A 23,174-nucleotide genomic window follows, 5' to 3' on the forward strand; every position below is an offset into this window, starting at 1 on the left:
TGGAATTTAGGCACTAAATTTAAAACAATTCATATGTATGTTTAAGAAGCAATTACAATGACTATTAAAACCTTTCAACAAAAGCAGATAGAAAAAGAACAAATAAAACCCAATATAATTTAAAAGAAGGATAAACTTAAAAATTCAGATTGGTGAACTCTAAAACAAACAATAGAAATAACCATTAAATATAGTTAATTTTCTTAAAATGATTAATAACATTGATCTATTCCTAGCTAGAATTATTAAGGGAATTATCAATATAATAAAAGAAAACATGAATTATACACATGAGAAAATCATATGCAGATTCTGCAGTGTGAAAATGGTAATAAAACAATATTGTTAATAAATTTATGCCTCTGGGTAACACTATAGAAGTAGACTCACACAGGGAGAAAGCTGGTTAATAAAATTGATCTGTTTCGAGGTAGAAGTATCAAGGGAAAAAGAGAAAAACATGAATTATGAATATAAGGAATGAAAAAGTAAACCATACTACAGATGCTAAAAAGATAATTAAAAATCATTGCCAAGTTTATGTCACTGAGTAACAGTACAGAAGTCAACTCACACAAGTGGGGAAAATTGATTTTTTGACAAAGGTGCAAAGACAATTGAACAGAGGACAGTTTTATCAACAAATGATACTGGGACAATTGGGTATTTATACGCAAATAATTGAAACTTGGCCTAAATCTCACACCTTATACAAAACTTTGAATTCAGTCTCAAAATGGATCATACATTCAAATGTAAGACTACAAATATTTTAGAAGAAACCAGAAGAGAAAATCTTTATAATGTAGTGTTAGGCAAAAAGATTTTTGACATGACACCAAAAGCACAATCCATAAAAAAACTTAGATTTCATTAAAATTAAAACCAGTTTCTCTGTGAAAGTTATTATTAAAAGAATGAAAAAGACAAACCACTGAATGGCAGGAAATGTTTGCAGATTATATTTCCATCAAAAGAGTGGTATTCAGAATATAATGGACTCCTAAACTCAACAGGAAGAAAACAAACAATCCAGTTGAGAAATGAACAAAAGACTAACACGAGCACTTTACCAAAGAGGATATGTAGTAGGGATAAAAGCATATAAATAAGTATATGAACAAAGGTTCAACATCTGTAGCCGTTAGGGAAAGGAAACTAGAGACCCGATGAGACAGCACTCCACATCTGTCATAAAGGTTAAAACTAAAAGTACTGATAATACCAAGTTCTGGAAATGGTGCAGAGAAATTGGATTACTCATGCATTGCTGGTGGGTGAATGGTACAGTCATTCTAGAAGACGGTACATCAGTTTCACATAAGCTTTATCCACTTTCTTTATGACTCAGCAGTCACAATTGTGGTATTAATGCTTGAGAAATAAAAAACTTATGTTCATATAAAACTCTGCAGATGAATATTCATGGTAGCTCTATTTGTGATGGCCTCAAACTGGAAACTGCCCAAACATCTTCATTAGGTAAACTGATGAATAAATAGACATATTATTTATAGATCTTCCTCAACTTATGATGGGGTTAATGTTTTAATAAACCACTGTAAGTAGAAAATATTGTATTAAGGAGAAGAAAGCATTTACTACATCTAACCCTCTGAACATCTTAGTTTAGCCTAGCTTAGCTTAAACATGCTCAACAGTTACATTAACTTACAGTTGGGAAAAATCATCTAACTCAAAGTTTATTTTATAGTAAAGTATAGAAAAACCTCATGTAATTTATTGACTGCTGAGCTGAGAGTGAAAAACAGAAAGGTTGTATGGGAACAGAAAGGTTGTTTATGCTCCTGATTCTGGGGCTGACTAGAAGCTCAGCTCACTCCCAGTATCACCTGAGAATATCATACTGCATAGTGCTAGCCCAGGAAAAGTATGCTCTCAATTGAATGCACATGGCTTTCTCACCATCATAAAGTCAATAAGCGTACCTCAAACCATCCTTAGTTGGGAAAAGTCTGTGGTGATTAAAAGGAACAGACTACTGCAATAAGCTAGATTGTTCTCAAGAGTGTTATGCTGAGTGGAAAAAGGTCTATCTCAGAAGGTTATTTGATGTATAACACTTATTGGATAGTATGATTATGATCCACAATGATTGCATACATAAGGTATGATTCTACTTACATGACATTCTTAAAAGCAAAAATATAGAAATGAAAAGGAGAGCCGTAGTCACCAGGGGTGAGCAGGGGTGAGAACATGTGCAAAGGGACATTTTTTAGAGTGATGGGACAGTTCTGTATTGTGATTTCGGTGACAGTTACAAGAACCCACACATGTGATAAAATTTCATAGAGTTATGCATCAAAAAAGTGCCGGCAAAAACTGGTGAATCAGAGTAAGTTCTGTGTTTTGATAAAAATTTATCAATATCAATTTCCTTATATTTATATCTGTAATCATTCTATTAATATACATATACATATAAAAAATATATATATATATATAATTTTATCATGCTGCTGCCTAGGCTGCTGTGAGCATCCATGATCTCTTCTACTTAGTTATAAATAATTGCAAGGGCATCAGCTGCCTGTCAGCACTCAGAGGTGAAATGAGACAGAGGAGTAGACATCTCAACTAAATACACACTTTTATTCCTGCATCTCTAGTTATCTTGTCCTAAAATTAAAGGACTGGCACTGTTTTAGAGAACTTGTCTGTATTCCTTTCTACTTATCTATTTGCCTTTGACTATTTTATGTTAATTATTCCATTAAAACAATGAAACCAGATGGAAGATTGACAGTTACATTCTACATGATCTTGTACCAGTGTGCAGAACTTCAGTCACCAGCTTCTGTGCTATTGACAGGTACTAAATGTCTGCAGCCTGTAGATGCCAACTTTGGCAGGAGTGCATTGTAGCACTGTGTCACAGAAAGATCTGGCATGCTTCTATTGACTTTATTTTACAAAGAGAAAAATAATGAGCCACTAACAAGTGAGACTGAACTCTTTGGGCCAAACACATAGAAAACGTGACATGAGGACAACTCTAGGCCACATGATCTAATAAGTATGATTCCACTTTGGGAGGCAGCAGGTCTGAATGTCCTGATCCTTCTCAATATCTAATAAGTAAGACTCATTGTCAGCCTTACAGCTGGAAGACTCCACAAAGTACTTTTGTGCAGTCTGGGAACTCACAGTGCTTGAAGTAATGGGAAAAGCTGTACAAAAAGTGTTTTATTCCTGTTATAATTTCATAAAAACATAGATAATGGAATAGATTCCAAAAGTCAGAAGGACTGATTTGTTATTCATCGATCTTGAAGTAACTTATGTACAGGAAAACCTAACTAGAACCTTAGAGTCCAGTAAACAAGAGATATATAAACTATTTGGATAAGATTGCCTTTCACTAAGAAAGCTGAAGGTCTTTGAGCTTCTTATTTTTTTTAGACTCTGGATGGAGGAGAGTAGGCATAGGCTAAATGATGACCAGTAAATAGATTATAAGAAGGGTTCATGGCATATACTAAATTATGTTTTAAATGGGCTGGTAAAGTTATTCTGCTGGATAATTACCAATGTATGTCAACTTGTTTATTCTTCTGTTCTGCTCAACTCAAACCTTTCATGAGAATTGTTTTTTTCAGGCCCCTTTCAGATACTGCATAGGTCATTAGTGACCAGGTAATTCCTGACCAGAGCAAGAAAAGTAGACAAAATAAAGGTCTGTGGTGAGTCAGACTTTTTCCTCATCTGTCCACAGACCACATGGTTTTTGAACATGACAACTCCCACTTCCTGTCGGGGGGTGTCACACAGGTACCAGGTAGTATGTATATGTGCTGCCAGGCACTCAAAGACACTGAACTCTTGGCTTGGCAGAACTGAGCACATTTGTGCAGGGGAATCCATGCCTCATGCCGCTCTCCCGTCTGCTCTGGGTGTTCCTGGCCTTCACCTTCTCTGGTAGGGATGCTCTCAAACATGGGTGCGAGTGTTTAGGGTGAAAGGACTGCACACAGGCACGTGGTGCTTCACAGGGACTTGGGGAGGGACTTGGGAGGGTTGGAGAAAAGCGTATTTATTATGATTTCAATTTGGGTTTTCTTTGGATCTCAAATTAGTCTAATTCCTATTTATTTTGTTCACTATTTCAGCTCGGTTTTCTGATTTTTTCCACAGGATCTGGTGTGGCCCAGAAAGTTACTCAAGACCAGCCATACGTAACCAGTCAAATAGGGCAATCTGTCATTCTGAACTGTCGGTATGAAGTAAGTTGGAGTGGGTACACGCACTACCTTTTTTGGTACAAGCAGCTTCCCAGTGGAGAGATGACTTTCCTTATTCGTCAGGAATCTTCTGGCCCAGATGCAAGGAGTGGCCGCTACTCTGTAAACTTTCAGAGAGCACAGAACTCTATCAGCCTCATCATTTCAGCCTTACAGCTGGAAGACTCTGCAAAGTACTTTTGTGCAGTCTTGGAACTCACAGTGCTTGAAGTAGTGGGAAAAGCTGTACAAAAACCCCAGAGCTTAATAAGTGAGAGCCCCCTTGCTGCAAGACCCCAGCTGAAATGCACACCTGCAGACCTCAGACAAGAAATGGTAGTCCTGTGGTTGCTTCATCTGTGGTCTGGATCAGAGGATTTAATTCTGTCGGGAGCCGTTATGGGAGGTCCCGCCAGTGACGAGGTCATGAAGAAAATACCGGGCAGGCAAGGCCGTCTAGGATAAGGGACCCTCCAGGTTGGCCTAGGCCTCTACCCTACCCTATGTTCTCCCCACCCCCCCCTTTTACTGCTGCTGTTCTTGTTTGCCCTGCTGTGGATTCTTGTGTTACCTGCCGAGAGCTCTCCTGCTCCTCTTTCAATGAACGAAGACCAACTTAAAACCCTAATTAATAAATCTCCTGGACGCTGGTACCCTATGAAGGGGCCAGGGATGAAGGCAATGCTTCAGTTAAAACCCTTTTGCTGGCATTCTGGCTTGTTTGATAAATGTGTGCTCTTATTGCACAAAATGCTCATGATTGTTCTAAACATCCTAAACATAGTACCCTAACAAAAGAAACTATTAAGCATAGGCCCCTTCGCGGGGTGAAAAAAGCTCCACAAATATTATAGCCACAAATGTGCCTAATAGAAAATAGTTTAGATAGAGATTAGCTGGCAACTTCTTGCAGGTAATTAACTTTTAGACTAAGAGCCTGTTTTGTGCCATATCTGCTGTTTTTGAAATCTTTTGCATTTCTGTTCTGTAAAAAATGTAATCCTATCTAGTTCCCTTGGAGATGACACCTAATAGAAAGAAAATAGATTAACCACAAAAAAGACAGGGTCAGCTACTGAAGTTGCTTAAAGTTGCACCAGGTGCAAACCATAAATTGTCAACAGGCCTGAAAGCCAAAAGATATTATACATAGAGATTAACCATTAAAAGGCCCTAATAGGCACAGAACCCTTTGGGGGGTGAGGAAGCCCTATTAGAAAATACAAAAAATATTGTTTTAAAAGTGGTTATTAGATCAACGTTTGATTGATGTTAATGTGCTGAGGTTGTGCAGTGGACACTATTGTTAATATGGTTAAAGATATAGTAAAATAAGAGTTTACCCTAGTGTAAAAACAATAAGATAATTGTTAATTTTAACCAAGAGCGCTAATCAGGGGCTGCCTCACCAGAGCCACAGAGTCTTTGTGTGTTAAACTTTTTAGATAAATTTAGCTGAGAATTTCTGCAAAAAGACTGACTTTATGTTAACAGGATTGTATTTCTATTATGTTACAACTTGCTGTACCATGAGACTGCCAATTTTCTGTTTTCTGCTAACCTCAAGGCCAGAAGATAATGTACAAAAAATCTATGGGAAAAGACTCTCATAAACAAAAATATACAGAACACACCTGGTTTCGTGAAGGACAAGCTGATATAATGTTAAACTAAGTCTGTATGCTTATCTGCCCCTTAGAAATGTACCAACTTAGGGTATAAAGGCTATGGTGAAAAATAAAGCAACTGCCAGACTCTGCTGCATATTCTTGGTCTGGTCTCTCTTTTTTTTTTTTTTTCTCTCTCTCTCTCCCTAGCAGACTTGGCCCTATCAAGGCCGGTCCTACGTGTCTCTCTCTCGCTGACACCGTTCATCCTGAGGGTTCCCCTGGATCCTGCCGGGGCTGGACCCCAGCATAATTCTAAACAAAAACTCCTTCCATGTCATTTAGAAACAGGTGTCCAGAGTAATTTTCTACTAATACATTCTCGGTCTTGAATTTTTGACTTTAAAACAATCATACAGAACATGCATTGTTTAAAGTTGAATACTTGCCCCATAATATATCAAAGTGGCAGCTTCACCTAAAGACCCTCACATGACAAACATGGGTCTAGTTATCCGGAATCATCATGAAAATCATTTCCTTAGTCCTTTCCTCTTAGACTCTGTGTCATTGAAGCTACAATCAGAAGAGCAGAACCACTAGTGGTGTCGAATAAGAGATCAGTTATTGAGACTAGAACTCAGGCAATTGCTAGAGCTGAAGGAGTCCATACAAAGCTGTTAACTTTGTATCTGGTGTTGAGACCAAATTCACTGTTAGCCAGCTAGAGTAATATTTGTGAGGGAAAGTGGGTGCAGACAAAAGCATGGACAAACTGTGACTCATAAGGACATACTAGAACCATGAGGATAATGGAACCTGCATAACACACTAAAACTTGTCTCTCACCTCCTTTAGTGTCTCACAAGAACAAGTGACCTTGAGGAGAAGAGTGTCACTTGCTGTTATGCTACATGCATACTTGGCCCAAGACGAACAGATTTGGAGATCTGGTGGGAGGTGGAAGAGGTGTGCATCATCAATAAGATGATGTAGTTGATCAGAAGCAACATGTGTGAGTTGCCACAGTGTCTGAAGCCCTGCATCAACCAGCAGAATATAAAAATATGGCTACTTCATGACAAGTACCTTCCAAATAGATTTCTAGAGAGTTAGGTTGGGGCAGTACAAAGTTACTGGAATAGCTTAACTATTTAATTGATTTGTTAACTAGGCATCCATCAGTACCTCTTTTAACAACACAATTTTGTCATAAGGTCAGCAGGAAAACTATTCTTCCTGCTGATATGATGCAATAATTCCTCATTCAACCAGTATAAGTTAACTCCCTTCTGCAAAATTATACCAAGTTCATTTATCCATTTTTTGGGTGATGTTCTTTCCTCTTCTAGCTGAATCAAACTCTTGCATTGAAACCTGTATCTTGATAACCGAGATACAATGAGATATAAGATTAACTTATATTAGCACATTTTATATACTACAGGCAAGCAAATGAGACAGGGGATTTAAAAATAATCAATGTATATGTGAATATATTCATATCAAAATGAAAAACATTAATAACATTTTATGGTTTTGTTACTGAAAATGACCAGATAACTGTCGCTGGTATTTATACCTACTTCCGTTACCCATTCCATAACCTATTTGCTTATAGGAGGCACCTCCACTCACTGCTGTATTGACTTCCTCTACAACAAGGTCCTTATTCAGGAGCAATGTTATGTGAAATGCCATAAAGATGAATAAGGAATTCTGCAAGTGGGCCATCGTGGTTTTGGCAGAAGTTTGCAAGGTACTGAAGAATCTCAGAGTCTATTTAGGTGGAAATAATCTTGCCAATACCCAGGGAAAAGTGATATATTGTATTCTGGGAACCATCATTTGAATGATACCTGCTTTCTTATCAGAAGCAATAGCAGTCACCAAAAGAAAGCAGTTCTACAGTTCTTAAAGAAAACAAACAAAACTTTCAAGCTAGCTTCTTATGAACATGGAAGTGTATTTTTAAATAGTCTTTATTAAAAAAAATAACTGCCAAGAGGGCAGAAAGTCAATTCCAGACTGGTAAACCATATTGGCAATGTATATTTTTCTAAAAAAGAACTCAAGTGCAGGATATATGAAAAGTTCATAAATCAAAAAGAAAAGAAGTTAGTTAAACAGAATGAAAAAATCTTGGAGATCCAATTTAGAATTATTATATCCATAGCCAGTAAACATACAAAAATGACCTTGATTTTATTTTTTTTTTATTTTTATTTTTTTAAATTTTTTATTAGTTGGAGGCTAATTACTTCACAACATTTCAGTGGGTTTTGTCATACATTGATATGAATCAGCCATAGATTTACACGTATTCCCCATCCCGATTCCCCCTCCCACCTCCCTCTCCACCCGATTCCTCTGGGTCTTCCCAGTGCACCAGGCCCGAGCACTTGTCTCATGCATCCCACCTGGGCTGGTGATCTGTTTCACCATAGATAGTATACATGCTGTTCTTTTGAAATATCCCACCCTCACATTCTCCCACAGAGTTCAATAGTCTGTTCTGTATTTCTGTGTCTCTTTTTCTGTTTTGCATATAGGGTTATCGTTACCATCTTTCTAAATTCCATATATATGTGTTAGTATGCTGTAATGTTCTTTATCTTTCTGGCTTACTTCACTCTGTATAGTGGGCTCCAGTTTCATCCATCTCATTAGAACTGATTCAAATGAATTCTTTTTAATGGCTGAGTAATATTCCATGGTGTATATGTACCACAGCTTCCTTATCCATTCATCTGCTGATGGGCATCTAGGTTGCTTCCATGTCCTGGCTATTATAAACAGTGCTGCAATGAACATTGGGGTGCACGTGTCTCTTTCAGATCTGGTTTCCTCAGTGTGTATGCCCAGAAGTGGGATTGCTGGGTCATATGGCAGTTCTATTTCCAGTTTTCTAGGGAATCTCCACACTGTTTTCCATAGCGGCTGTACTAGCTTGCATTCCCAGCAACAGTGTAAGAGGGTTCCCTTTTCTCCACACCCTCTCCAGCATTTATTGCTTGTAGACTTTTGGATAGCAGCCATCCTGACTGGCGTGTAATGGTACCTCATTGTGGTTTTGATTTGCATTTCTCTAATAATGAGTGATTTGAGCATCTTTTCATGTGTTTGTTAGCCATCTGTATATCTACCTAAGATATACCTACCTAAGATTTAGGAGTATATCTACCTAAAGAAACAAAAGACCTATACATAGAAAACTATAAAACACTGATGAAAGAAATCAAAGAGGACACAAACAGATGGAGAAACATACCGTCGCTGTTTCATGGTTGGAAGAATCAATATTGTCCAAAAATGGCTTATCTCTACTGAAAGCAATCATAGATTCAATGCAATCCCTATCAAGCTATTCAACGGTATTTTCACAGAACTAGAACAAATTAATTTCACCAATTGTATGGAAATACAAAAACCTCGATAGCCAAAAGTAATTCCTGAGAAAGAAGATAGAACTGGAGAATCAACCTGCCTGACTTCAGACTCTACTACAAACGCCACAGTCATCAAGACAGTATGGTAGCTGGCACAAAGGACAGAAATATATGATCAATGGAACAGAATAGAAAGCCCAGAGATAAATCTACGAACCTATGGACACCTTATCTTCACAAAGGAGGCAAGGATATACAATGGAAAAAAGACAACCTCTTTAACAAGTGGTGCTGGGAAAACTGGTCAACCACTTGTAAAAGAATGAAACTAGAACACTTTCTAACACCATACACAAAAATAAACTCAAAAGGGATTAAAGATCTAAATGTAAGACCAGAAACTATAAAACTCCTAGAGGAGAACATAGGCAAAACACTCTCCGACATAAATCACAGCAAGATCCTCTATGACCCACCTCCCAGAATATTGGAAATAAAAGCAAAACTAAACAAATGGGACCTAATGAAACTTAAAAGCTTTTGCACTACAAAGGAAACTATAAGTAAGGTGAAAAGACAGCCCTCAGATTGGGAGAAAATAATAGCAAATGAAGCAACAGACAAAGGATTAATCTCAAAAATATACAAGCAACTCCTGAAGCTCAATTCCAGAAAAATAAATGACCCAATTCAAAAATGGGCCAAAGAACTAAACAGATATTTCTCCAAAGAAGACATACAAATGACCTTGATTTTATTATTTATTAGGGAAATCAAAATAATACCTACCTCCTCTGGGTGTTCCTTTCCTGTCTTTTCTGTACCCTGAGAGTATCAATGCATCAGTGTAGCTAGTAGATATAACCCTAAAAGTATAGAGAAGAGTAATGAGTCTCCAGGAAAATAAGTGATTAAGTATCTTTCTAGAAACTCCCATCACTGACCTGATATAGAGGGGAAAAAAAGCAGTAGAAGTTTACAGACCTGGACATTGAAGGAAAGGTAGGTTTTATTAGAGAAAAGAAAATTGATATTTACTGTGCTTACTATATTTCAGGCAATGTAGGATGCATTTCAGATTCATTATCTAATTTAAATATCAAAACTATGATTTTATTGTTCCCAAGTTTTTAATTTGTGAGAAATGAGACATAACTTTTCTAACGGTGATAAGCATCTCTAATTTTTATTGCCAGGCAGCGTGTAACATCTTAGAGGATTTTTAAAGAGAAAGACTTGGAATATGGAGAAGCACTTGACGCCAGGGTGGCCGGATGTCTTAATGGTGGTGACATTACTGGTTAAAACCCGAAGTTAAAGGGAACCAGGAAAGAAGATGCCAAACCATAGACACAATTGCCTCAGGATCAGAATATGAGGAAATCATCCACTAACCAGGTAACAGTGTTGAATGCTTTGTTGTTGTTCAGTCGCTCAGTCGTGCCAGACTCTGCAACTTCATGGACTGCAAAATGCCAGGCTTCACTGTCTTCACTATTTCCCAGAGTTTGCTCAAACTCATGTCCGTTGAGTCGGTGATGTCATCCAACCATCTCATCCTCTGTTGTCCTCTTCTCCTCCTGCCTTCAATCTTTCCCAGCATCAGAGTCTTTTTCAATGAGTTGACTCTTTGCATCAGGTGTCCAAACTACTGGAGCTTTGGCTTCAGAATCAGTCCTTCCAATGAATATTCAGCTGAACGCTTTAGCAAGTGTCTTATGCAATAGTGTCCTAGGAAGAATAAGTGGCTACAGAGAAAGAAGAGATATTATTACTTAAGCACTCTAAACATGTTTCTATATCAAGACCTGAGTCCCTTGCCTTTGCCCTCGCTACTGTGACGCTATTACCCAAAACACCCACACGGTGTATCTCTGAACTTCCTTCACATCTTTACTCGAATATCACCCCTTGGTGAATGCTTTATCTCAATTTTTCTATTTTCCCTCCTAGAGAATCAGGTTCCAGCACAGTGCATGCAGCAAGTATGAAAGCTGAAGCATTGCCACCTAGGGTCCTACTCAAACATTTTGTGGGGCCTACACTAGCCTCCTTGCTCCCCTCAGTGATCGTGGGTTAAACTGTGCAGAAGCCTAATCGCCATAGGACCTGCCATTGCTGTAGCAATTAGTAAACTTCACAATGCAGAAACCATGAGTGAGAGGATTCAGGAGAACTGGCTGCTTTTTAATCTTTTGCCTGCCAGATGTGAACTTGATCGACTTCAAATGATAAATTGAACCTGGAGAGTAATAAGCTAACTTGGACAGAAAGTTTGGAATTGTTGCATGAGGTGGGGGTTTTTTCCTCTGGTAAGTGAATTTTGTCTACTGCTCTGTCTTTCTTGTAGTATAGAAATATGACAAGAAGTGGGAGCAGGACTCAATAACGGGAAAAAACCAAACAATCATAGCAAACATGACTTTGTATACTTATTTAATATTATCATATTAGTCATACGCCCAATCTCTGAACATAGCACTCTAACGAACAAATTTCCCATTAACAGTAAGAACATGATAAATTAGATACTTATGTGCTGTGTTAGCAGAACACAACAACTTAGGTTATATTTCCAAATCTGCCACTCATTAGTTGAGTGATCTAGGGAAAGTGACTTAATAATTTTTATGCTTCGGAATTCTATTTTACTAGCTGCAGGAATGCCACAACTGTTGGAAACATACCAAGTTTGTTCTGCATATAGATCCTCAAGTAGATCTGAAGTTGAAACAGTCTGTTTAATTTTGATTATTAATAGAGATACAGTCATGCCCTTTTAAATAGCCCTGTTAGAGCAAACACATTGTCTACAGCAGACAGGCACCAGCGTATAATGAAACACACGCCTTCCATAAACATCGAGGTCACGTCAGCGTATCTCTTGTGTAGCACCCACATCCATCTCCTCATTTCCAAACTCTTTGCTACTCTTCTAATTCAGCCATTTGGTGCATCTTTCTTGTTTAACTGCAGGGACCTCTTAGGCTTCTTCCTGGCTTTACTCTCAACTCCTTGAATCTAACTTCTACATGACCGTAAAGTTATTATAAAATGTATATATAATCATATCACTTCCTGGTCATCATTGGGTAATGAGGAACCATTAGAAAATACAAAGATCAAATTCTATATTAAGAAATAAAAGACAGTGTACAGTTTTCCCCTGAATTGCTTCTAGTTTTATCATTCCCCCCTTTCCACCACATACTCCCTAATGTACATCAACCACTTTAAAATTCTAACCATGTATAGACATATTAAACTCTTTCCTAAATCAGAGCCTTTGCAGATGTTGTCCTCTTTGGCCAGAATGAATTTTCCATGTAATTGTGAAAATGAACATGTGTGTTTTAGCAAATTTCTATTTCTCACCCCAAGATCCAGAGATAACATACAGTAAATACAATGCTGTGAGCTGGGAAAGCCCAGCCTTCTCCAGGGGGTGACTATTCTGTCTCAGTTTACATCCTTCTGTGTAAACTGCAGCAGGGCTCCCGATCTGCATGAAGATTAGGGAACTTTAAAAGCAACCCCAAGTGCTCTCCAGACCCCTTGCTCTTTTAGGATGGGGCAGAAGCCTTCACTAACATAGCATTGCTAGTTGCTAGGTTTGTCTTCATTTTGGTGTCCAAAGCCAACATGCCTGAGAAGAAAAAGTTGTCCCAACAATGTGCATTTCAAAAAACTTTGTTAAGTCATGGTATTTTCATTTTCCAGCGCTTCCTAAACTTGCTTCTCTCTCTTTCCATATTATGCAGTAATTCAGATTCAGATTCACTTTTGACCCTGAAAGAAATGCTGAGATTTCTATCATTCATATATTTTCATGAATTCTTCAAAGACATTAAAGACCTTATAGTGGGATGGGGAGAGGGCTCCCAAATGATAAGTCCACATCCTAATTACAGAAAGTGTGAATGTGACTTATTTGGACAAAGAGACTTTGTAAAAGTACGCAAAGTTAAGGATAGAAAGATAACGTCATCCTGGACGCTTCAGGTAGGGCCTAAATCCAGTGACAATTTTTCTTTTAAGAAACACACAGGTGAGAAAGCCTTGTGAGGCCTTCTTGATGGAGGAGGAGGTTGGGGGTATACAGTCACAAGTGAAGGAACACTTGGAGTCACCTAAAGCTAGAAGAGGCACTGAAGAATTCCCTTCTAGAACATTTGGAAGGAGTATGTTTCTGTTGATAACCTTGTCTCAGACTTCTGGCCTCCAGATTGGTTTAGTTGCTAAGACTCTTGCAGCCCCATGGACTGTAGCCCACCAGGCTCCTCTGTCCATGGGATTATCCAGGCAAGAATACTGAGTGGGTTGCTGTTTCCTTATCCAAGGGATCCTCCCAACCCAGAGATCAAACCCAGGCCTCCTGCACTACAGGCAGATTCTTTACCAACTGAGCTACCATGTAAGCCCTTCGAAATTGCAAGGGAACCATTTTTTTTTTGAAGAGATATCAAATCTGTGATAAATTGTTATGACAGACTGGAGTTTTAACAAAATTTTCCAAAAGCAACATTTCTAAATAGCTACAAGCAACTCCTGATTACAGTCACGGAAGGGTGTTTTTAAACTGATCTTAGGAATATTTTGAGTTCAAACTCTCACACATGCAGACACATCCATTTATTTATTATACAACATATACTTGAGTATCTACTATTTATCAGGTATTCAAGTAGTTTCTGGGAACATGGTGATGTTAACATACAAACACTTATTAAGTGCATACCACATATCTAGGCCTTTAATTGTGACACAAAACAGGCAAAGTTCCTTGTTTTCATAGACCCTACATTGCAGAGAATCACCACTCAGTGGGACTTTATGAGATGGTGGAAACGCCCTATATCTGCACTATTCAAAAGCCTCTGGTCAGGTGTGGGTACTTAGCCCTTGTTATATGGCCAGTATGATTGAGGAACTAAAATTTTAATATTATTTAAGTTCAATTAATTTAAGTGGCCTCATGTGGCTTGTATCTGCTATATAGGGCAGCTCAGTTCTTGAAGGTGATACAGTACACACCCTCTAGATCATGAGGCCAGTCCCTTCATTTAACAGATCATACTATGGGCTGGTATGGGCTGTAATAAGTGAGAAATTCTGTAGAGGCATACAAATGTATTCTATCTGAGAGTTTTGCTTAAGGAAGTCTTAGAGAAAGTCATATCTGATAGATAAGGCTTCCTGTCAAATTATAATAATTTTTAAAAATCACTGGTATGTGGTAAAATAATACAGTGGGACAATAAATATGAGATCCAAATTTTATAATTCACAACCAGGATAATCTGTATGACAACAGAAAAACAGGTACTTACTATCTTCCATTTCATGATCTTATGTCATCTAACAATAAATTTTGAGTCTTTGCAATACCTCTTCTACTGTCTATGATCTAATACATTCCATTAGTACATGCAGAGACACACATGTATGATTCTGATGAAACTGGAAATGCTAAATGAAAAATTTTATTTCCTCCTGATGCCCTCAGTTCAGTTCAGTTCAGTTGCTCAGTCATGTCTGACTCCTTATGACCCCATGGACTGCAGGATGCCAGTCTTCTCTGTCCATCACCAACACCTGGAGCTTACTCAAAGTCATGTCCATTGAGCTGATGATGCCATCCAACCATCTCATCCTCTGTCATCCCCTTCTCTTCCCACCTTCAATCTTTCCCAGCATCAGGGTCTTTTCCAATGAGTCAGTTCTTCGAATCAGGTAGCCAAAGTATTGGAGTTTCAGCTTCAGCATCAGTCCTTCCAATGAACATTCAGGACTGATCTCCTTTAGGATGGACTGGTTGGATTGCCTTGCATTCCAAGGGATGCTCGAGTCTTCTCCAACACCACAGTTTGAAAGCATCAATTTTTGGGTGCTCGGCTTTCTTTATAGTCTAACACTCACATCCATACCTGACTACTGGAAAACCATAGCTTTGACTAGATGGACCTTTGTCAGCAAAGTAATGTCTCTGCTTTTTAATATGCTGTCTATGTTGGTCATAGCTTTGCTTCCAAGTGTTACACCCGATGTCCAAATCCCCGAGCGGGAAGAGAGAAGGCTTCCAAGACAATGCAACTCACAAAAAGGGAAATTTATTGCTGACTCGAGTCAGGGCTCCTGCCACATCCAACGCAGTGGTGAGGGGTCAGAGAGCCCCAAGCCCAAGCTGTTACACAAATATATAGGGTGAGCACACGCTGTTGGTAGTTGGTTTAAGCGGATTGGTTACACGTTTGCAAAGCAATTTCATTGGTCAAAACTTTCACGCGCGCGGGACTTTTCCGGGGGTTTCCGCCCCGTTCCTAATTTCCTAATTGGCAAACAGCGGTCAGTGTTAAGCGAATGCTGATTGGTTGTATCCAGGTGGCCTGATAATCTTACCACCCAGAAGTAGGAAGGCCTACTCCTAATCTAAGCTGCCTGCCATGGCGTTACTTCTGCTCATCTCACACAAGGAGCAAACATCTTATTTAATTTCATGGCTGCAGACACCATCTGCAGTGATTCTGGAGCCTCCCAAAATAAAGTCCCTCACTGTTTCCATTGTTTCCCCTGATGCCCTAGTTTTAAATTTAAAAAATCCACTTTAAAAGGCAAATCGTTCCTCCCCAAACAGTATCAGCGTGAGTAAACTCGTTCTTTTCAAGCTTTGACAAACATATATACTACTTAAATTAGAAAGCATTCTGTGAAGAATTGGTTATAAAGTCAGCAATTTTAGATCCAGCCACAGGGGGGCAGCATCTGCAAACCCGCCCTGCTTTTTAAGGTGTGTGAGTAAAATAGGGGTAAGTCTGATTGGCTGTCTCAAATTGCAGTCACTCCTTTCTTTTTTTCTTTGCAAAAGGCAGTGTAGACCACAGAAACGTGTGTGGGGCTGGAAAAGCTTGTACAAGCAAAACCCTTTAGGAGCAGGCAGATTCAGCAACTCTTCCTGAAGAGGGAGAAGAGGGAAATGCTGCTCATAGCACCAGTGTTGATCTTATGGATGCAAATATCACGTGAGTTTGGGGTTTCCCTGATTGCTTCCAGAGAATTCTGCACAACGGAATCTTATCTGCAGGAAACTGTAGGAATGAGATTTTCTGAGAGAGAGCAGGATGTTGAGAAAAACTCAGAAACTAAAAAGTGGAAAGATGGAGGGAGTTGGGCAGGGAGACATGGAAAGAAGGAGAAAAATACACAAGAAGAAAGAGAGACCGTTGGAGCTGAGAGAATAGACATCTGATTAGACTTTCTCTGATACTTCTCACTGTTTTCTCAACAGAAGTGAACGGACAACAGATAAGTCAAATTCCTCAATTCTTGTTTCTACAAGAGGGAGAGAACTTCACCACGTACTGCAATTCCTCAAGCATTTTAACAACCTTACAGTGGTATAAGCAGAGCCCTGGGGGAAGTCCTGTCCTCTTGATGACATTAGCTAAGGGTGGAGAAGTGAAGACGGAACAGAGACTCACAGGTCGGTCTGGAGAGACCAGAAAGCACAGCTCCTTGCACCTCACTGCTGCCCAGCCCTCAGATGTAGGAACCTACTTCTGTGCGGGGCACAGTGCTCTGGAAGCACCTGCTATCTGTCCCCAAACCTCACTGTGGGCTCCAGGGGCCGCTCCTCTTCACCTCTTCTCAGAGCAGGGGCCAAAGAAACTTGAAGTCACGATATCTATGAAGAAACTGAATTTTTAATTAAAAAAAATCCTCAGTGTTACTAGATAATTCTACCAATCTTTTGAAGTATTAGCATGAATTATGCACTATTTCTTCCAGAAAAAAAAAGAAGAAAAGAATTCCTCACTCATTTTATGAAGCTAGTGTTACCCTGAAATTAAAATCAGACAAAGATCATAACAGAAAACTGCAGAGAAACATATTTCATGAATATAGACATAAAGTTTCTTTAAAATATTAGCAAGTAAAATTCATCTATATGAAAAGAGTAATGTACCAAGCACACATGGATTTTTTTTCAAGGATGCAAATTACTTCAAACTGAAAATCAGTTGATGAAATTCACCATATTAACAGGATAAAAAAAGAAAAATTACATCATATTAAATCTATGTAGACTAAACTTTTGCCAGAATTCAACAGTCAACTATGGTGAAGACTTTGAGAAGCGCAGGCACAGTGGGGAAGATCCTCCATAGTGAACAGTGTGCTTACTAACAGAAGGCTGTGTATGGTTCCCCAAGACTGGGAACAAGGCAAGCACGTCCACTCTCATCACTCTCCTTCAGCACAGTGCTAGACGTCAGAGCTAGTGTAGTAAAGAAAGTAGGTGTAAAGACAGTCTTGGGCCAGGAAAGACGTGAAACTGCCAGGTAATATGATTATCTATACAGAAAACTTCAAAGAACGTACCCCCCAAAACTCTCAGACCTATTGAGTTCATCAACACCATAGGAAATAAGATAAATGTATGTAGTCAACTGTATTTCTATATATTAGTGATGGACATGTGGACCTCGAAATTAAAATATAATACCATTTACAATGACTCGAAAAGAGACCCTGAGTGGTCTTTTTTGTACAGAAAACATATACAGAATTTTTAAGCTGAAAACTACAAAACACTGATGAAAGAACTTAGAGAAGACAGATGGAGAGACGTCATGAGTTTGCAAACTGGACGTTTCAAAGCAGCGAACATGGCAAGTCTCTCCAAATTCACACACACACACGTCATAGAACTCCTGCTAAAATCCATCAAGATTTAAAAAACAAACACAGGCAAGACTATTCTAAAATTTATATGAACAAGGAGAGATATTGGAGTAATTTTTAAAATCTTGAAGAAATAAGAAGTCAGAACAATCAGTCAATCTGATTTCAGGCTACAGTTATCGAGGTTATTTGGTACTGGTGCAGGGATGAACACACAGTTCAGTGGAAATGAACAGAGAAAATACATACACACAAATACGCCCAACTAACCTTTTCTGGCAAAGTGCCAAATACATTCGTTAGAAGAAAGATAACCCTTTCAATACACAGTGTTGGAGAAAGTTGAAATCCACTGGCAGGAAAAATTAACCTTGATTCAGGTCTCACACTTCATACATACATTCTTTAAAATGGATCACAGACTTAAATGTAAAATGTTAAATTATAAAAAATTTTAGGAAAAAATACAGGACAAAATTTTTATATGTGTAAGGGTCAAGAGTCTTTGGACTTGACAACAAAACAACAGTCTATAAAATTTTTTAAAACTGACAAACTAGACTTCAAAATTAAGATTGTTTGCCCTGCAAAGCAACCTGTAAGAGCATGAAAAGACAAGCTACCAACTGTAAAAAACTATTATTTTGAAACCATATATTCCACAAGGAACTAGTATCTAGAATATATACATAACTTTCAAAGCTATACAGGATTTAAATAAGGCAAACAATTCACTTAGACCATGAGCAAAGAGCTATTTCACTAAAGAAGTATAGAGATAGCAAATAAGCATATAAAAATATATCCAACATCATAAATCATCAGATAAATACAATTAAAGCCACAATAAGATATCACTAAGAGCACAATCTAGTGTTTGTGTGGTAGCAGCCCAAGGTGGGGGCTTCCCAGGTGGCTGAGACGGTTCTGCCTGCAGTGTGGGAGACTGGAGTTCGATCCTGGGTCTGGAAGATCCTCTGGAGAAGGGAATGCCGAACCACTCCAGTATTCTTACCTGGAGAATTCCATGGACAGAGGGGCCTGGCAAACTACAGTCCACGGGGTTGCAAAGAGTTGGAGAAAACAGTGACTCAGGGGGGAGGGAAGGAGCACAAGGTGGATTTCATTTACTTTTGTTGATGAGTAATGGTGTTGAACACATTTTCCTGAGCTTATTGGCCATTTGGGTGATTTCTTTTGAGAAGTATCACTTTGCATCATTTGCTTATGGATTTTTAGGTTGTAGATTATTTATTTTTACCATTTTAAAATGTATAGGCATGTTTGTTAGTCTGTATTCAAGTTGTTTATCAGATACATGCATGTATATGTGCATGTATATGTGCTCAGTCCACTTCAGTCATATCCTACTCTTTGCCACCCTATGGACTGTAGCCTGCCAGGCTTCTGTGTCCATGGGGATTCTCCAGGCAAGAATACTGGAGTGGGGTAAGATCTCCCCCAGGGGATCTTACCAAGCCAGGGATTGAACTCGCGTCTTCTGCATCTCCTGCATTTCAGGCAGACTCTTTACCCACTGAGCCATCTGGAAAGCCCTTATCAGATATACATAACACAAATATTTTAATCCAGTCTATAACTTGTGTTTTCATTCTTTTGGTGGTGTATTTGGGGAATAGATATATTTAATTTTGAAAGAGTGAAATTTAATATTTTTCCTTTTCTGATTGGTTTTGTGTATGTGCTTTTGAAGGAATCTATGCTGTCAAACTTATAAAGAAATTCTTTCATATTTTTAAAAAGTTTCATGGTTTCACTGATCACATTTAGATCTTGTATCCATCTAGAGTTAATTTTTTTATGTTATGAGGAAGGAGTCAAGGTACTTTCAAAAGATGCAAATAGCCAGTTGACAGAAATGCAATTAAAACCACAGTAAGATATCACTAAGAGCACATTCTAGTGTTTGTGTGGTCGCAGCACAGGTTGGGGGCTTCCCAGGTGGCTGAGACGGTAAAGAGTCTGCCTGCAGTGTGGGAGACCTGGGTTCAATCCCTGGGTCAGGAGGATCCCTTGGAGAAGGGCATGGCAACCCACTCTACTATTCTTGCCTGGAGAATCACATGGACAGAGGAGGCTGACTAGCTACAGTTCATAGCATTACAGAGAATCAGACATGGCTGAGCAACTAACACTAGCTGTTATCCCAGGAAGAACATCTTTTCCCCCATAGAATTGCATAGACACCTTTGGAGAAAATCAATTGATGTTGTATCCATATGGACCTATTTTTGGATTTGGTCCTGCTTACTCATCTTTATTTTATCCTCTTTCCAACAGAACATTCTGTCCTAATTACTGGGGCTTCATATACATTTTGATATCTGGAAATGCAATTCAAACTTTCTTCTTTTTCAAGGTTTATTTTAGGTCTTTGAATTTCCACCACACTTATAGAATCAGCTTCTCAACCTCAACCAAAAAACATTGCTAGTAGTTGGAATGGGCTTGTGTTGAATTTATGGATTCATTTGGGACAATTTACATCTTAACATATGGAGTCTTATGTTATCCCCTTTTACGTAGATCCTGTATAATTTATTATTATTATTTTTTTTCTGTAGAGGACTGTATACCTTGTGTTAAAGTAATTCCCATGTATTTAATAAATGAAATTTAAATTTCACTTTCTAATAATTTCACTAGTATCTAGAAATAAAATTTATATTTGTGTTTAGTGACTGTATTAATTCACCTATTAGTTCTAGCTCTTGTAATTTGTGTATAGACTCCTTTGCATTTTCTACATGCACCTATGAATAAAAATGGTTTATTTCTCCCTTTTCAGACTTAATACATCTTATTTCCTTTTCTGGTTTGATGCCAGGCCCTTCAGGAAGACAGTGAATAGAAGCAGTGATAGTCTACCTGTCTTGTTTGGGATCCTTTAGAGACTAATATTAATTTTTGATATTTTCACTGATACTCTTTATTAGATTCAGGAACTTCTCTTCCATTTCTGGACTGTTGAAAGTATTCATCATACAGAGGCATTAGCCTTTTGTCAAGTCATCTTGATTTTCTGAAAGTAAGTTGTGGGCATTATTTTTGTTTTCATCAAGCAAAGGAAGATCACCTCCCCTCATATGGTCTTAGAGATATAATCCTAAAAAATTAAGAACTCTGAAAAGAGCCAATAGGCAAGAAAACATTTTTAGATTCCTCATGGTCATACAGAGTATTTTTTGTTTTTCAGTATTATTTAAAAGGACACTTGGTAGTGGTTTTTACCATCTTTTAAAAACAAAGGCAAAGAGCCCAACAAGCAAAAAATGTACTGGTAATTGCTTTTCTTCTGCTTCTTATTAATATAATAAACTAATACACTCGTACTTACTTTAAATAATTCATTTTTATTTGTTCTTATATTTTCAGTAGTAGTGCTTGTTGGCTTACATGTGTGTGTGTGTGTGTGTGTGTGTGTGTGAGAGAGAGAGAGAGAGAGAGAGAGATTTTCCACAGAACAGGCTCCAAATGAATACCTATTTGTTAAATGAACGAAGCATGATTACCATGACATTTACTCCCGTGTCTTCAATATAATTTTCCTCCATCTTAGATTTTGAATATTTTTCCCTATTGTTGAATTTGCCCATAATTTTAACCCTTTATTTATCCTGTTAGAATCTTTTTGTTTAACATGCTTTCCATAAAATTGGAAGATTGTTTTCAGAGTAGTGGCTGAGCACAATTTCTTTCTTTCACTAAATTCATGAATAAAGATTCAACTATTCACTCAGGAAACATTCTTGAGTTCCCAGACTGTAACAACCTCTCTTATAAATGCTTGAATTATGTGGACTTTTGAAGTAACCTTTAAATATGGGAAGGTTAAAGACAAATGGAAAAGTGAAAAAGATATCAACAATGGAGAATCATAATAGGGGTTTTACTGAAATAAAACAGTCAAAAATAATTGATGGCTAAGAAAACACAGGTGAGTACAAAGGTTTTACAAATAAGATTTTTTTCTCTTTTGAACTTTTGATTTTGTATTGAGGTACAGCTGATGAACAGTGTTGTGATAGTTTCAGGTGAACAGTGAAGGGACTCAGGCATACATGTACATGTATCCATTCTCCCCCAAATCACCCTCCCATCCATGTAATGTTGAGCAGGGTTCCATGTACTGTACAATAGGTCCTTGTTGGTTATTCATTTTAAATATAGCAGTGTGTACATGACCATCCCAAATTCCCTAACTATCCTTTTCCACTTATGACAACCATATGTTTGTTTTCTAAGTCTGTGAGTCTCGTTCTGTTTTGTAAGTAAGTTCATTTGTATCATTTCCTTTTAGATCTTACATATAAGGGCTGCCATATGATATTTCTCCTTCTCTGTCTGACTTACTTCACTCAGTATGAAACTCTCTAGGTCCATCCGTGTTGCTACAGATGGCATTATTTCATTCTTTTTAATGGCTGAGCAATATTTCATTGTGTATATACACCACATCTTCTTTATACACTCCTCTGTCAATGAACATTTAGGTTACTTCTTTTACCTTCAAATATGAGCTTTTCCAAAGCTTGCAGGCTCAATAGTGTTTGAGTTTGGGAAATGCCATGGGCAGAGGAGGCTGGCAGTCTACAGTCCACGGGATTTCCCAGGTGAGAACACTGGAGTGGGTTGTCATTTCCGTCTACAGGGTATCTTCCTGGTCCAGGGATTGAACCCATGTCTCCTGCATCTCCAACACTGGCAGGCAGATTCTCACTGCTAAGCCATCTGGGAAGCCCCCTTTTAAAAGATTATATAGTAGTGTTATAGTGCTCAGTCGTGTCCAACTTTTTGAGACGCCATGAACTGTTGTAGACTGACAGGCTCCTCTGTCCATGGCATTCTTCAGGCAAGAATACTGGAGTGTATTGCCATTTCCTCCTCCAGGGGATCTTCCTGACTCAGAGGCTAAACCTCCGGCATCTTCTCCACTGGCAGGCAGACTCTTTACTCCTGAGCCACACCAGTGGGCTTTTGGCCTGGGTTTAGTTCTGCAGTTCACTTAGTCACTGGAGGGGGCTGCTTCAACTGAAAACGGTGGTCGTTTCTGGGAGAGGGAAAGGGAAACGTGTTTTCCATTGATGTACCAAATAAAAAGGAAAAATGACATACTTCCATTCTCTCTCTCTTTTTTTTAATGTTTAAATGTTTATTTTCATGTTAAAAAGGATGAGCTACCCTGTGGTTAGAATACCTTTATGCTGAACAACAAAGTCACTTTCATTTCT

General features: G+C 38.3%; 1 gene segment (V, D, J or C); it reads left to right on the top strand.

The window, feature by feature from the left end:
* The first annotated feature begins 3,859 nt into the window (after positions 1-3,859).
* LOC122444204 overlaps positions 3,860-23,174 on the top strand; it is a 118,220-nt gene continuing 98,905 nt past the window's right edge. The window contains 1 exon segment of the V gene segment in view: positions 3,860-3,942. Within this exon segment, the coding sequence occupies positions 3,894-3,942 (49 nt within the window).

This window comes from Cervus canadensis, chromosome 6 (genome assembly GCF_019320065.1).
Source record: "Cervus canadensis isolate Bull #8, Minnesota chromosome 6, ASM1932006v1, whole genome shotgun sequence".
Lineage (NCBI taxonomy): Eukaryota > Metazoa > Chordata > Mammalia > Artiodactyla > Cervidae > Cervus > Cervus canadensis.